At 39.3% G+C, this 17,224-nt stretch overlaps 1 protein-coding gene across 5 annotated transcripts in view; it reads left to right on the top strand.

The window, feature by feature from the left end:
• POLA1 (DNA polymerase alpha 1, catalytic subunit) overlaps positions 1 to 17,224 on the top strand; it is a 221,499-nt gene that overhangs the window by 26,992 nt on the left and 177,283 nt on the right. For all 5 annotated transcript variants that reach the window (XM_083836819.1, XM_083836820.1, XM_083836822.1 and 2 more), the window contains exons 11-18: positions 3,225 to 3,337; positions 3,824 to 3,940; positions 9,827 to 9,901; positions 11,179 to 11,317; positions 12,884 to 13,041; positions 14,296 to 14,380; positions 15,565 to 15,626; positions 16,357 to 16,446. In XM_083836819.1, the coding sequence (XP_083692945.1) occupies positions 3,225 to 3,337; positions 3,824 to 3,940; positions 9,827 to 9,901; positions 11,179 to 11,317; positions 12,884 to 13,041; positions 14,296 to 14,380; positions 15,565 to 15,626; positions 16,357 to 16,446 (839 nt within the window). The remainder of the gene's footprint in view (positions 1 to 3,224; positions 3,338 to 3,823; positions 3,941 to 9,826; positions 9,902 to 11,178; positions 11,318 to 12,883; positions 13,042 to 14,295; positions 14,381 to 15,564; positions 15,627 to 16,356; positions 16,447 to 17,224) is intronic.

The raw sequence follows: 17,224 nt of genomic DNA, 5'->3' as shown, positions 1-17,224 counted from the left end.
ACCTTGTCTGTTTCTCTGCCACCTTGTCTTCAGTGCAGGGCACTTTGAGTGGGCAAAGAACGTTGTCTGTTGGTCTAGCATAACGCTGGGGTGGTACAAAGGCAGCTACTAGTGCTTCTTGATGTTGGTGACCCATTGGCAATCTTAAAATCTCTGTGCTCTAGGAATAAGCTGATGTTGTTATTTTCTTGTGTAGTGGTGCAAGAGTTGAGCGTGCTTGCTTCTTTTTTCTGGAAACGTACCGTAAAATCCTGGTGGATTAGTAGAAAACCTGTACAATAGCAGTTGCGTGATTTTTATATAAAGGGGAAGGCCCTTTTATAGAGGGAAGAAGGTGGCCTGAAGGATGTAAGCTCTATCTAGATGCCTATATTCAAACCATGTAATTCTTGAATATTGTTTCTGCATTAGCATCTGTAAGCTACCTTGTGCAGCTCAAGTGTGAATCCCGGCTCTCATACCTTCCAAACTGCACCTTTCTGACTTCCAGCCTTCACATCAGAAGTCGGGTTCACATCTGTTCTCAGCACTTCTCAGCTGTCCTTTTTAAAATCCGAGGTTTCTAATTTGTGCTTCATGCAGGCTTACCAGAAGGTTCTTCCGTATCTTGTTGAAGGCATTTTGCCTTGATGCTGTAAGCATTGAGTCAGATACGTTTCTCTGTTACACCTTTCTTTGTAAGTTGGGATGCTGAACTTAAATATGAGACTGTGCTGGGTTGAACAGCTTAGTGATAGGAGTGGTAATAATCATAGATATCTTGATGAAATCAATGGCTCTAATATAAAATTGCTCCTTTTAAAGACCCCGCTATTGTTCTTCTCCTTTTTTTGTCTTCTAAGTCAGTGGTTGCTGAATGGAACATAATTATGAAAGGATTTCTGTTCTGCGCATGCAAGGAGTGTTCTTTTCTCATTATGACTTTTTCAGGATTGAATAATAAAGACTGCACCTGTTTTCAATTAGTAGTGTAGAAGGGAAAATTTTGGTACAGCTTTTTGTTTAACATGTTCATGATCTTTGTTTATGCCTCATTTGCTGGGATCTCAAATGCATCGCCTGAAGAGTAAATACCATGGCGTAATCATAAGACTCTTTCAAACTTAATGATTTTTGGAGGCTTACTTTTCATAACTCCCCTTGCTATCTCAGGGAGAGAACTTGAGAATTGTAATCATATTAACATTTTAAAGAAATAATAATTAAAAAAAAAAGCCCTTTCTTTCCCTTGAGCAAGACAATTTCCCTGTCTCTTGACTTTGCTTACCTTTTGATTCATTGGTAACTTGGTCTGTCTTTTCACAGACTTTGTGTTTTTTAAACTTCTTTTTTTTTCCCTTTCTTCCTTCTTCCTACAAACAAACTTACAGGGGATAGTGTCCAGTATTACTCTTCTCTTGTTTCTTAGTTTTACATGTGAAATGTCTTTGAAGTTGGCCCTGCTTTCGTGTGTATGTGTCATGGGGTGGGAGGTGTGTGTTTGGGGGCCAGCTGTGACCTCCAAAGGTTCCTTCCATTCTAAATTGATTTGATTCTGTGGAATCTGGCAATTAAGACCACTTATTTGTCTGTGCTAGAGTTGATTGAAGCTCGTCTCTGCAATACAGGTGTCTTTTTATCCTGTATTTGAGCTTCTGTATCCTTCTTTCTACCTCACCTGCTTACATGTACACCTCTGGCAGGTTAACTTCTTGGTGCTCTTAATACTGCCAGCTCTTCAAACAACCACCTCTTGGTCTGTGGTCTCTACCATAGTTTCATCTTTTTGTATGATTCACACCCACCTGAGCCCCTCTCTCGGTGATTGCTGGGGAAAAGAACTCCGTCTTCCCTGTCACTTAGATCTGTAATTTCAGCTCTTTCTAGATCCTTTTATTCAAACTGTCTAAATCTTGAAGATTGTCTCTGTATTAAAATCTCTAAAATACTTTGTGCAGCTGAAGCATGTATCCTCGCTCTCATCTTCAAAACTGCAACACTCTCTTCTCTATCCTTGACAAAAGTAGTCTTGTTCACATCCATTCCAAGCACTCAGGAAATGATTTTTTCTTAGCCTGTCACTCTAACTCTGTCATCCATCTTAGTGCATCTGCACTGATTTATCTGCTGTCTAATGGAGTAAGAAAGGTACCTTTACATCTGATAGATTGCACGGCAAAGATAATTTACAACTCTTAACAAAGGACTTGTTTCATGGATTGTCAGACCAAGGAGAAATGTAGGTTCCAAAATCTGCCTTATGTGAAACGTTGTTTCTGAGACAGTCTCAGCTCTGATATTTCTGATTTCATTAATAGCAGTGTTCTGTAGGGAGCCTGTCTCTCGTGTAATCAAATTCCAAATTATTTATGGAGTTTGAAGGGGAGTCAGGGTTTCAAATTGTACGTGGAAGTTCATTTTACTTGAAAGTCAGCTACACTGCTTCTGTGTTGTGCCACAGTTTACCATCACTTGATATGCAGCTTGCAGCATTTTGTGCTAATGCCAGATCCTCAGTGGCTCAGAGATGTGCATGTACAGTAATGACATGGTCCACAGCAAAGAGTCAGTTGCATCAGTCCTGCTGTATATGGTCTTTTTGACATGTCTGCAGGCATTACAACTACATCCAGGATTTCTTGCGACGTAATACAACTTGCAGTGTTCTTATCTGCTAAAAATAGCCAGTCGAAATGCTTTTGAAATCAATCAACTTCTAGTTTTGTGTTCTGTATGTGTTTCTATAGATTTTGTAAGTAATAGAGTCTTAATCTCACGGTACTAACATGTAGGAAAGGAGGATTAATTGTTCTGGTCTAGCCGAAGAATGAGAAATTGCAGATGACAGAAATGTTTCAGGAGTGATTGACAGTGCAAGCGTTCTGATTATCTTCAGCTTTCAGTGACTTCTCCTTCCCTCTCTCTCCTCATGAATTATCAAACTAATGTAGATAGAAATGGAATATCAGATCAGAATTCGGAGACTGGTCGTGTGATGCCATTTTGAATTTCATATATCAGGGTGTTGTTACTATAGTGATGGAGGTAGGGGCATGAAGAACTATGCATACAACCATTTATAAAGCTGGTGTTTAAAACGATTTAGAACGTGCTGATGCACTGGAAAGATTTGTTGCTCAAGGACCTAAATGAGGAAATGGTTGTGTTTCTGTGCTAGAATGTGTGATAGCTGCTTTAAGCAACACTAAGAATATTGAATTCTTTGCTCTGCTGTTATTCCCTAGGCGTGGTATTTTTGTTTGGCAAAGTTTGGATTGAATCCGCAAACACCTACGTCAGCTGTTGTGTGACGGTGAAAAATATTGAGAGAACTGTTTATCTACTGCCACGTGAAACAGTAAGTATATCTTTTAAGCATGTCAAACATAAGTACCTTTCATTCTGATTATGGCAGGTTATGAGTTCTAGTAGTGTGTTTATGGAACCGTTGTCTATTGTCTGTTGTCGGGGGTAAAGCTATGTGCAATGTATACATGGTATGTCACGTGAGATGCAGAGTAGTGTTGCTGCTTTCCCCCGACCCTAACTATCAAGTGCAGACAAATTGTTACGTTTGGATTTGCTGCTCACGGAGTAAAAATGTCTTGGAGTATTATTAGAAAACTTCAGAGTTTTCTCAACACTCTGTTTCAATTAATATTTTTTAAATACAGGTTTTCCTGGCTGATTGCATTGTAGTATTCCCTTAGAGAGGAAATAAATGGTTCATAGTATCAAAGCAAAATTCAACTTACTGGTCCTGTCAGCTGGCATTTTTTTTTTTTTAATTTCTGGAACTTGACTCTGTTTTGGTTTTTTTTTTTTTTTTTTTTTTTTTTAATAGGAAATTGATCTATCTACTGGGAAAGAGACAGAGACTCCGGTAACAATAATGAGTGTCTTCAAGGAATTTAATGACTGCATTTCGCCAAAATATAAGATTATGAAGTTCAAATCCAAGGTTTGCATAAGCGTGCATAAGCACGCTATTTGGTCACTTTCTGTTATGGTTTGAAAGGTGGGAAGTCTGTTGATAAACTATCCAGTGGGAGAGGTTATGCTGAAATGCAAATATCAGATCTTAGTGTCAAAGTTTAAAGTGACAGTGTTTTGTTCGGCAGATAGATCAGTACACTGGGATTAGACTGTCTTTATATTTGACCAAATGCCATATTGAGGTTTGTATGTTTGCATGTTTTATCTTTCTTCTCACACTGGCAGATTTATCTTCTTAATGTGTGCTCTTTGGGGCAGGGATTGTCATAGTGAGCTTATACAAGAGTTAACATGTTGTGAGGACTGTCATCTGGTCTTGAAGCTTAAGCTGGTCTGGCCTTACAGTTGTGTGCAGCAGTTCTGCAGTTTTATTGTTGTGCTCCTTTTCCTCAACACATCCTCAAAAGAACATTGAAAAATAGAATGTTGCTGTAATGGAAAATTTGCACATACAATAAGATAATACTTGGCATAACTGCAGGAAAAGAGCTGATACTGCTGTTAGTGTTGCAGATTTGGACCAAATTAGATTGTTAGTGTGAGAAAGCTTGCTCGTTCATCTACGTGTAGTATCTGTCTCAACAGGGGGAAAGGGCAGAGGTGGAGAGTGTGTGTGTGGGGAAAGGTAGCTAATTGGAAGAAAATATTTCTTCAAAATGAAGTGCTCAGAAACTTCTCTGTCCCTTGAAGTAATATCATTAGTCTGGTAAAGCTGGCTTTTGCTGTAATTACTGGTGGCATGGAATTAAGTGTAACTTGTCCCAGGCTAGCGAACTTGTGACTTGATAAGATTCATTCCGGGATAGCTGATCAGCAGTTGGGATGGCAGGTAAAAATATAGGAAGAATGAAATTTAACAATTTATACGTGAGGGAAAATAAAAACAAGTAATTCAGGTTGGAAGGAACCTCGGGATGTTATCTAATCCAAAGCTGGAGTACTTTGGGAAGTTTAGGCTGATGAGGTGAAAATGTCAGCTGTGCTTCTCAAGTGGCAAATTTGTGTAAGAAATGACATCTCAGCAATATGTAGCTTAGCATGCTATTTACATCATTTAGGGAAAATGAGTGCTCCATTAGAACATTGTAGAACTTTTTTTTTTGTTCTAGCTTTTTTCTGAAATTTCTGATCCAAATTTAGCTCTTTCAGTTCTTTCACTGTTGCTTTTCATGTATATTTGATCATAACTTACTTGTTTTGTGTGAAAATGGGAAAGGGGTGAATTTAACAATGGGCAAAAAGTTTGTAATGGCTCATTATTCAAAGACCCTTTCAGGAATGAGAATCAATTCCGCATTAAAAGGTGTTGAAAACACCTGTATTCCAGAAAAGAAAAGGGGGGGAAAAGGCCTTTAAAAAGATGCAGATCTACTAAAAAAAAAAAAAAGTTTTAGGAAGATACTATCTGTTCCACTGTACTCAGGAAAAAAAGTATGGATGAGGTAACAGATTAATATTGTTTAATTATCAATGATGGCTTTTAGAAATTGAGGTAAGCCGCATACAGAAAGCATTCAAACTGGTATTTCTGATGTTAGTTCAAAGCTTGTCAAATGTTTGCTTTTTTTTTTTTATAGAACTTGGGATGAAAGACCAGGCTATTGACTGGTGTTGACTGCAGTGCATCTGGGATTCTTGGGTGTGGTACAGGAGTGATCCCTAGCAGGGATAGGGAAGTAACAGCACTAAGGCACTGTTAAGGTCTTACCTAGAATATTATAATACTTGATATAACACTTGATCATGCTGATGAGGAAGTACGAACTCAAGTGACATCAGATAGAGAAGATGGCAGTAGGGAGGATGAGACAAAAGGAAAATCAGTTATAGCAGACATAGAAAAAGCTTTGCTCTTAGATAGAAAGAGCTTTACTTTCCTTTTCCAGCCTAGTAAAGTGGAGAATAACGGGAGGAGCTTTTGGCTCTCTAAAAACATTAAACAGGGATCAGCAGCAAGAGAGCTATTTAAAGGGCAGTTTTAGCAGAAGAACGTATTTATAAAATTTAATTTTACGAGTTGATAAAGATAGTTGAGGGTTCAGAGCAGCTCTGGAATAACCCACCGGAAGTGTTTCTAAACAGTAAGAATTCAAATGCTGTTTGAATTTGTCAGGCTCTTCAGCTTACTGAATTTTTACACACTTGACATGGTAGAAGGCTCTCTAGCTTTATTTTATTGGCTTTTTTTTTTTTTTTTTTTGCTCAGCTTGATAGTTACTGCCTCCTGGAAGGGTTTAATGAGCTAGCAGGAGGGTACAGCTAGTAGTGTGGGGGGTAAGAGGAAAGGTAAGGGAGAGCAGGGCTGCCGGTGGGCCTTTGGAGAACTATTCAAGGAAAGTATTGTAAACTCAGCTATTCCAGTTGAACACAAAGTTTACTGTGAACAAGTGGCAGGGTACTGCAAAGCAAACCAGGCCAGGCTTGCATCACTGCAGCAGGGGGTGCTGTTGCTGCCTGCAAGGTAACTGTGGAAATACTGGGGTTGTCCCATTACTTCATCCTCTTTTGCTTTTGTTCCTCTCAGAGAGCCCTCGGTTTGCCTGGTTATATACCTTATTAATCTGCTTTTCCTAAGGAGTCACCCTGTTTCTTTTCCTTGCAGTCGTGCCACCAGAGCTGTCATGTTATACATTCTTTCCATCTGTATTTCCACGTGGCTGTGCTGGGCTCCCAGATGGAAACGGTGGTTGCATTCAGCTGGGTGAATGCTCCAAAAAAGGGATCTCCACGCAGTTGTGACTGTATGGGGTTAAGAGTTCATGTTTTGAAGAAACCCCCTGTTCTGTGATGTGCAGCCACTGTTCCTGTTAACTACTGTATTGTAAGGGTTGGTATTTTTGAAAGATTTTTGGAAAGGCTAATGGCAATATTTGTCAGGTGAGTGGGACGCTCATGACTGATGTGCTCAGGGTAGTACAGAGCAGTTCTGTCTCAGTTCTGGCACAGTACTGTGACACTTGGAGAAACTTGTATCCTTCCACCATTAGCTGGGAATTAGAAAGGTAAGTAGCGTACCTACGATGTGCCCAAAGTTCTTTTTGTTCAGAGTATCCATTTTCGTGACGATGTGGAGGGAGCCCCTGTTAATACCCTGAGACAAGTTGTTCTCGGGGTGTGCGCGTGCGCCTGTGGCGGCCCTGCCGGCACCAAACTTTGTCACTGCGAACAGATACACTTAAGCCGTATCGCTTCCTCCTGCACCTGCTGCTAATTGCAGCTTCAGTGGGTTGCACTGCTGCCAAGTTAGCAAGTCTTCACAAATCAGTTTGAAAGCAGCCTTATACTCCACTTAGAAACTTAGCAGCTAATCACTGCTGCTCATTTCTGCTCTCTGAAGGGCCACTTGAAGGGCAGATTACTCTGCAGCAAAGCATTCATTCACTGCAGTTATGACCAGAGGCTTGTGTAATTGAGCTGAGCTCTGTGGAATAACGCAGATGAATCACTGCAGCATACTATTTTTACACCGCGTTCAGCTTGCGTTTGCAACAAGAACTTGTTTGAAGCCTGAGAGGTTTAAAAAAAAAAAAAAAGTAGTATGTGCTAAAAGCAATGCACAGCCATCTGTGACATTGTGGCTGGGATGCGCTGCCCCTGTGAGGTGCTGCTGCTTTGGCTGAACTGTTCAGACCTGCATTTGAAGGCTAATTTCTTACACTGTTCGGACCTCAGAGTGATGCTGTTGGGCCAAGTTACCTTACTGCTTTCTGCTTCTGTGTGAATGTTCTACATAGTTACGGCGTAACACAATTGAGTAGCGTGGATGTGTAACAGTGGTGCAGATGGTCTGTGAAGTGTTGCAGAGCATTTCAGCAAGTACCATAGCATCACTGAACAGGATACTGCATTTGTTTGGAAAATGGAGGTAATTGTTCTTAGAAACTGACAAACTGAGCACGTTGTGAAATGGTTATTGTTCTCAGAGAAAGCAGAAGTGATACTTGACTTTCAGTGAAGTTGCACAGGGATTGATACTGCTTTAACTATCTCTGTGTTACACGTAAACAAACTGCCTACTTTCTAGTAAAACCCGAGTCAATCAAACTGAAAAATAAAATACTCCCAGAGAAAGTGTGTAATAAAGCAAACAGCTCTTGGGTCCCTCTCTGAAGGGCCTGCACATTAAAGCACAGAGTATGGAAGGAGAAACTGTACAGTTACAGGTCTGCTCACTGGGATCATGGATACGTGGTGGGACAGGGTGTGGTAAAGAAGATGGGCTGGGATGGTGAGGGGGCAGTTCCTGCTCGAGTTTCTGGGCCAGGATTAGAGGGCAGGCCAGTGGGGTGAAATCATGGTGGGTATCTGCTACAGGCTGCTTGATGGAGGAAGTAGATGAGGCCCATGGATGAGTGGAAGAAACCTCACTTTTGCCAGCCCTATTCCTTATGGAGGGTTTTAACAACCACAATAGCTGCTCTAGGGATGGTGCAGCAGGGCTCAAGCTATGCAGGAGGTTTCTGGAATGCAACAATGACAACTTCTGAACACAGCTGACTGGGGACCTTGCGAGGGGAGACACTGGACTAGGCCTGGCTCCTACAAGCAAGGAAGAACTGGATGGGGGATGTGAAGTTCAGGGGCAGCTTTGGCTGCAGTGTACAAGAGTTGTTGAAGTTCAGCATCATGAGAGGGGGAGAAAAAAGCAAAAATCAGGATTATAATCCTGGTCTTCTGGAGAGCAGACTCTGGCCTGCTTGGGTACCCGTTGGGACAAATCCTATAGAAAATGTCCTTGGAGAGAATAGGGGTTCAGAAGAGCTCGTTTACTTCTCAAGGATCACCTTCTCTGTGCTCAGGAATGATCCATCCTCACAAGCAGGAAGTCAAGCAAAGGCAGTAGGAGTCCTGCATGGACGAACCAGGGACTTCTGAATAGATTCAAACAGGAAAAGGAAGCATGCAAGAGGTGGAAGTAGGGTCAGGTGGCCCAGGGGGAATGTGCAGGCACCATCCAAGTGTGCATTAGGAAGGCCAAAGCCCATCTGGAGATGAATCTGGTAAGGAGAGCACAGGGCAACAACAAAGGCTTGGAACACTGGGACTGGACAGATACAGGTCCCTGGGATGTGATGCGATGCACCTGTGAATGAGGAGGGAGCTGGCCAATTCCACCGTGAGGCCATTCTTGGTTATCTTTGAGAAGTCATGATGATCAGGGGAGTCTCCTGATCACTGAAGAAAGGAAGTGTCACTGGTAGCCTCAAGGTGGACAAGATGATGACCTCCAGAGGTCCCCTCCAACCTCAGCCATGCTGTGAAGGATTATCCAGGGAATTATCCTGCTGCTCCAGCCTCACCGCAGTTCCTGGAAGAAGGCGGTAGAACAACTAGTTGTGAAAGGTGTTTACACACGCACAAGGAAAAAAAAGCAAGAAACAAAGTGCTTGGGAGTGCTCCGTGTGGATTTACAAAGGGGAAATGGGGCTTAACCAAGCTGGCAGCCTTCTGCAAAGAGACGACTGGCTTGGTGGACGAGGGGAGAGCGGTGGCTGTTGTTTGCCTTGACTTTAGTAAGGTGCTCAGCCCTGTCTCCCATCCCGGCCTCCCAGACAAACTGATGAAACATGGGCTTACTGTATGCTTTTTGATTTGTAGTGGTTAATATACTTGCAAATCAATTCTGTAGAAACTGTTCCTACTAAGAAGACCAGTGGAACTGAAACAGTCTAGCTATCTTTAGATGGTTATAATGCAAAAAAGTTGCAAAAGTGGTAATATATGATCCAAACCCTTGATAACTGAAATGTTGTGTTTTGGTTGGCCTTTATTTCACAACCTTTCTTATTGGACAGAATTAATTTTCAATTGGGAGTTATCAGAAAAATAATAATATCTTTCTTTTATATAGAAAGTGGAAAAATATTATGCTTTTGAGATCCCGGATGTTCCAGCAAAGTCAGAATACTTAGAAGTTAAGTATTCGGTAAGTATAATTTGCCTGACGAAAGGATGTAACATGCTTTCCTACCCCCTTAATCATTTCTTTTTATTTAAAGAAAAAATCGTAGGACTTGACTGTTAGTAGCTAGTGGCTGTACCTGTGTTGAGGTGTGTAGGTAGTTGGTAATTGTTTTTTGTTTTCCTTTTAAAAAAGGGGGGGGGAGGTTATTGATGAAGGGAGGGGATATCTTCTATTCCCCAAGTTTAGAGATTAATACCTAAGCTTGTGGCTTTTTTTTGTTACCATTTGTCTACTCGTTAGTCCTTAACAAAAATAGTTCTTTATCAGGAAGACTAATGCATATCGATTTGTCAATGTTAGCTGTATTTATGTAAATAAGTCCTGAGAGGGGGGAGAAATGCATCTTAAAACTACTACATTCCTCCTGCCTTCTCCCCCAGTTATAATTTGCTTATTGTATATGTATACTCCAAGTATTTTTATATTGCCTTGTCTTGCTACCAAATCACGTAACCAGCCAAACAGCCCTTTAGCTGTGCCGGGTCAGGGCCTGAAGTGCTGTCAGATGTTTCAAATTACTTGCTACCTTTGAATGTGTTGTTGAATCCATGTGTATAGCTGGTATCTCTGCTTATATGGCTTTTGCAAATAGCAGCTGGAAGAGCAAATCTTCAGTTGAAGAGCTGTAAAATTGAGCAGCAAAGATGGGAAAAAGATCCCATGAGAACATCAGTAGCTACTCTTAATTAGCAGAAATACTTGACTTGCTTTCAAATGTAGGACTCGGCAGTTGTGAACCATTTTGGCCAGTTGCGGAGGTAATGTCTTAAACCATTTTTTATGCTTGTTTGAGGTGCTAAAGCAGCATCCCATAGAGATTTGCTACCTGTCGTAAATCTTTCCTTAGCTGTGCAGAAACACTTTATCCAGCTTTAATCATCGGTCATACAAATACTGTAACTATCTAATTAGTTTCTCTATTAAAATGGTCATCGAGCACTGTTGTAGTCTTGCCTGATGATAATACTTTTCTTGCATCCAGTATGAATGAAGAACGTTTGCTTTGGTGCATTTTTATAGTAGTGTCCTGATTTTAGGTACTTATGCACCTATTAAGTAGGGTCAATAGTGTAATTTCGTGAATTACCAGAAGGTATTACAGATAAAGGCTTTGCATGTGGGAAATTACTGTGATTTCAGATACTCTCTGGTTTTGTGAAGGTGTCGTCTGAATGTAGTGTGTCAACATGAGGACTTCTGTGGTGTGAAATGACTGACTGCTTTTTATTACTTGTTAGGCTGAATACCCTCGGCTGCCCCAAGATCTGAAAGGAGAAACGTTCTCGCATGTATTTGGAACTAACACTTCTAGCCTGGAACTCCTCTTGATGAGTAGGAAGATCAAAGGACCGTGCTGGCTGGAAATAAAAAATCCACGTATGGTGCTTTGCTTGTGAAATTCTTTTTTGTTGAAAAACGCACATAACTATAGATTGTGACGAAAAGTTTAAATTCTACTGATAAATTCCCATCTTGCAAATTGATTTTGTAATTTATCTGTGCAGTTTTCGTTACCTAGTACAAACTGTAACTTTTTCTTCCTCTTTTAGAACTCTGCCCATATAAAGTTGCACACTGTGCAGATCAGATTATACCTTTGAATGGCAGTGAAAGGGAACTGCAGTCCATAGAAGCTGCTCTTTGGTGCATACCCTAAAGCAATTTATATAATGTATAAAGCAATATAGTGAGATAGTTAAAAGTTACTTTCCTAGAAATGTACTCCTTTTTCTTCTCTAAGTAATTTAGATTTTCAGGGGAAGAAAACAAAAACCAAAACCACATCTTTTTAAGCACAAACCACTGATAGATGGCTTATTTTTTTTGTTTATTTTTCTTGCACTAGAGAAAGTTTGTGGTGTGGAGCCTTTGTGTTTGAAATCCTTTTTGCCTCTTGATTGTGGCATGCTACTTACAGGTGGTTATGCTGCCGTACTTTGGTTTGGTTGGAGATAATCATTCAGCATGTGCTGTGTATTCCCAGGAACATGGGGATGTTTTAATCATACTGGACAAAATCTTTCTGAGGCACTTTAAATGTAGTGTTGACAGTATTGAATACTGATAGGATAATTCTTTTCAACACCTAGCTCATACAAAGCTGGCACCAGTAAGAATTTTGGGCTGCAGTAGACAAAGTGTACCTCTCCATACCTGAGAGATTTAGAATAAGCATGTCACCAACCATCCAATGAGTCTCCTACGGCTTCTCCAAAGAGTGTCATCACTAATCATAACGAAGCTGTCTGTGCAGTTTAAGTGTCAGTGTTGGGTTTCCAGAAAGGTGTCAAATAGTTTTGCAGGGAGTAAGATAACCACATCTACCAACAGCTGTCTTCAAAAGGTTAATCCCTCAGAAATGTAGCCTCTGCTTCCTTGTAACTGCCTATACAGAGTTACCTCATCAGCATCTTTTGTGAATGAGCATTTGTTTGTTTATTTCTTAAAGCAAGTAAAGAATGACAGGCCAAAATAATCAAATGATAATGGGTGGTTAACATGTCTTTTTTTTTCATCTTCCCATTTATCTGTTTTCTATTTTTTATTTTTTGGTTGCCTGCTCGTTAGGGAAATTAATCCACATCTAAATGTGTCTGCCTAAACTTCAGATATATAACTGATGTGTGAATTGGGAATCTAGTAGACTTGGGGCTTCTAGGCTGTTAAAAGGAGAGAAATAAAATCTTGGCCTAGATCATCTTGGTCTAGGTACAAATCTGTCCCCTCTTTTTTTTGGTGTTAAAGAGCCCCTGGTGTGACTAGGCTTCTGACTGGTGAGTGAGGGCCTTGGGAGTCCCCAAAATTTTGGCAGGATTAATCTGGATCTTGGACTATTCCACAAGAGCAAAACATTGAAGGAACACACTCTTTATGGTGGTACTGTTAGAAATGTCTTACCTGTGATTCCCAGAAGAATGAAGGTGGTTCATGTTGTTTCCTTAGAGCCCTCGAATCAGTCAGTCAGCTGGTGTAAGATAGAGGCAGTGGCCTTGAAGCCTGGTTTGGTGAACGTGGTTAAAGATACTCTTCCTCCTCCTCCGCTTGTGGTCATGTCCCTCAGCATAAAGACCACCCAGAACCCTCAAACTCACCAGAATGTGGTAAGTAATCTGCTCTTGATTTTGGTTTGGTGTTTTTTGTTCTTTGTACTGCACTAATTTTTTTCTAAAGGCTTGGGAGAACTTCATCTTATAAACCATGTCTGAATATATATGCTACTGAGTAACCTTTCTGTGCTGCAAGCATTTTAAAGAAACACTTACTAGAGGTCACTGGCATAGATCAAACTCTGTGGGTTCAGTGGGGCAGTTTGGTGATCATTTATCGAGACAGTAAATCCTACATATTTTTAAAGCCTTCTATTTTGTCTATTATGCATAATAATTATGAATAAGACTGTCACAGAACAGCTGTTAATGGACTTTTTTATTATTTTGTAGACTTGAGTGTTACATGTTCTAGGTAAAACTAGGTAAAACTACTTTTTCAAAGTAGAATGAGAATCTGCTAGCACCTATTATTCTGCTGTGAGGCTCTTTTTCCTTTTCTCAGAAAGTAGGAAAGATAAAGGTGGCCATCCTCAGTTGCAGGCTGCAGACCACAAACCATTTATTTGTTTAGTAATATAAGTCTCTCTAACTTAGGAAGAGTTTTTATCGGATAGTTGTCTCTGACTTACTGAGTGGGGGGGGGAAAAACAAGCTCATTTTTTTTTTCACTCAGAATTAGTCTTCTTGGTCGAATTAAAGCCAACCTAATGGGATGTAAACCAGGTACCAGTAGAACTCTGCTTACCAATATGTTTCTAAAGCCTGTTTAATTTTGTCTTCTGTTGCGTTTTCTTAACCAGTGTATGGGCAGTCAGGACTTCTGCCAGCAAAACAAGCAGAAGGATCAGTAGAGCAATAGCTTCTAAACACTAAAACCTCTTGGCTGCTACTGGCTTTTTGGAAGTCTTCACTGCTTGCTAAGGGGCAGCCCTTCTTAGGGGAAGGCTTCTGCATGTCTTGCGCTGCCCACATCTCCCCTGCACTTTGTAGGCGATCCTTTAAATTATGGGGTTTGTTCAGACTCAAGAAAATTTGATAAAAGTAGAGTTTTCCAAAATGAATTATTTCTCATGTCAAAGTTCTGAGATAATCTTTAGGAATAAGTTATGTGAGATCAATTGGTAACTTTTTATTTAACTTCTTATATTTGGAGTTCGTGTTAAAAAGGAATTTTTTATGTGGAAGCAAGAGAAAATAGGTAAGGAAACTTTTTTTTAAAAAAAAAAAGTGTCAGGGTGGGAAAGAAATGTGTGTTGATAGAGATTGTGTGTATGTTGATGTGTATTTTGTACTTCCTTGGTCTAGATTGTGGCTGTTGCAGCTCTGATTCATCAGAAATTTCCTTTGGATAAAGCCCCACCTCAGCCTCCTTTTCAGACACATTTCTGTGGTATGTACTCGGACCAGGTTATGAGTAGAAAAACAGTTCTTTCAGAGCAGGGTGGGATTTTTATTTTTATTTTTTTAGACTTCACTTTGTCTCTCCGGCAATAGTGGATTAAAATAACCTTTGTTATTTTTGTTATTAAAAGTGACTAACTTTTGACTCTCCGACAGGCTTTTCTCCTTATTTACTGGATACTGACTTTTTATTGAAAACTTGATTGCACATCTTAGTTTGAGGCAATGTGAAATAACCTTGCTCTGTATGGTTCCTATTTTTTTTGTTTGTTTTACCCTCATCATGTGTTTCCTTGGGTGATATTTTTCATTTTTTCACCCATGAGTTCAGACCACTTATTTATTTCACTTAGTTATTTTTCAGATCAGTTCTTCTCAATAGAACTTTATTAAAACTTGACATGTTTATTTTTCTAAACAAGTTTTCTTAAAAAAAAAAAAAAAAAAAAAAGAAAATCTCTTGCAGTATGATCAGCTAAATTTTGAGATTTGGACCCTAGCAGGAGGTAATAAAGAATTTTGAATGCTTGTGAGAGGAAGGTCTTAAAAAGCTGCAAATGATAGTTTAATCTCAATGGATAACCTAAAATATAACTGACTGACTAGAATTATTTTAATACTTTTTTGATTACTTTTATCTTAAAGGCATACATACATACAAGGTCTACCCAGAATTCAGAAGTGATTAAATTGTCTTTAGACAAAACTGGCATGTTTGGTTAGTACTTCTTGCAAAGAGAGAATCTGGGTGAGATGTTTCTGGGTTCACATCTCATCAGTTTCTGTCTCAGAGCAGTTTTTTAAAAGCTGTAAACTTCTGACCTCTAGATTCGTAGTAGGCAGCTTGTAGTAACTCACAGTTGGTTCTTTGTGGCTTTTCCTTGCTGGTCTTTTAATCATACCAGCCAGATCAGTGACAGGTGAGGAGATACATAAGGCTTTTTACATAGGATCTTCATTAAAAGATTGTAGTTGTCATCTGGTAGACATGACTTGTTTAAACCACAAAATCTTTTTATTAAAAAACATAAACATTAAAGGCAAGTATTCACATAAGGCTAGCTTTTTAGGATTAGAGGTCAGTTTTCCTTAGTTCCTTTTGTTGTGGATGGATGCTTACAGAGAATACAATTAAGAACATGTATGTAAAAACAAATACAATTTCTTTTGCAGTTGTTTCCAAACCGAATGATTGCATTTTTCCTTATGACTTCAAGGAAGCTATTAAAAAGAAGGTAATTTCATTTTGTTAGCCTTCTGACTGTAGTACTTCAAAATATGAACATCATGTTGCTTTGGGTGAGTCGTGTAAGAGAAATAGACAAAGGAATGGCGTGATTATTTCATTAGTTTTCCACTCTGCAAACCTAAATCCAGGTATTTATTGTATTGCTTCTATAAAGAGAGGTGTATGCTTTATGCAATTCAGTACTGCTGCTAGTAGTGCTCATAAGATAGATGGGGTGTTAGACAAAAGAGTTTGAAAGGTTTTACAAAGAGGCTAAAATTAATTTTCATTATATATGAGTATGTACTTGTAATAAGCCAGGAGCATTTGTTTCTTCTTCCCTTGGATAGTAAAGTCTGTCAAAATTTACCCTTTCTAAAGGGCAATGGGAGGGTTGACAGAATAATAGAGTAACCTGTTTTTGTTTTTCCTCTGTTTCTGTATGATCTTGAGCCTATGAGTGAAGGATGTACATGGAGCATTTTCCTGGTGTGCTTGATTCTTAGGAGGCTCTTAAAATATCACTAGACACCTGCATACAAAAGCAAAATGGAAAAAAGCCTCTGAGAAAAGCTTTCTATGTCTATGTGAATGAGAACAAAAAGCCTTGAATTATAGAAGGAAAGGGAGAACTCTGTGGTGCTTTATTATTGTCTTGTAACTAGTAGGGGAGAGGAGATGTTTCCATTTTAAACTTATTGGGTCATTGAAATCAGGTGCTCTCTTGCTCCTTTTAGAATGCTAAAATAGAAATAGCTGCAACAGAGAGAACACTGCTGGGATTTTTCCTTGCGAAGATTCACAAAATTGACCCAGATGTTGTTGTGGTGAGTAGTTCTGAGACTCTGAGAGTTAAATTAAAGCATATTGTCAGTTGGTCAGCTTTGTTCTTTTTCCTTTGTCCCCTTTTAGTTTTTTTGTCCTTTTTCTAATGTTTTTCTCAGACTGCCTCATGAATTGAATTTGCTTATAAGACAGCAGGTATACTTTGGTACAAAGATGATGCAGAATTTTCCCTGCTAGCGTTTTATACATCCTTTTATTTCCCATAATATTTGAAATAGGCAGTTTTTCCATAGTATTTGAAATAAGTATTTTTTTTCTTAACTCAGGAAGACACAAACAACAAAAACCCTTGTGATTTCCCAGAAAAATGGGAGCTCTTTGTATGGAGTCTGTTTCAGTTTAGATGCTCATATAATTTGTATCACCATTTAGATTGCGTTTATACTATAAATCAAAATGATGACCTTTACAAATCCATGGGATCTAAGCAAAGCTTTGTGATGAGCATTCTTTTGTTTTCTACTGTATTGGCAGCTGAAAATTATTATAATTACTCATTTTCTTTTTTTGTTATGTTTAATTAGCATACAATCCTGAATTTAATGAAATTTTGAAGACAAATTGAAGTAATCTGAGGCTGTTTATATACAACTTCATATTTTTATGTAGGCATATGCAAATAATTGAAACAGGTGTTGAGAATAGGATGAAATGAGCAGTCAGATTCCTGATGTGATCCAGCTCACTGTGCCTGTTATCCAGTATTGACCCTACAAGCCTAGCTTCTTGGTGGCTGTGGTAGGAATCAGTACACTGCAG

The sequence above is a fragment of the Anser anser genome (genome assembly GCF_964211835.1).
Source record: "Anser anser genome assembly, chromosome: 1".
Taxonomy (NCBI): domain Eukaryota; kingdom Metazoa; phylum Chordata; class Aves; order Anseriformes; family Anatidae; genus Anser; species Anser anser.
Note: the sequence above shows the minus strand (reverse complement) of the source record. Positions and strands in the feature narration are given on the sequence as shown.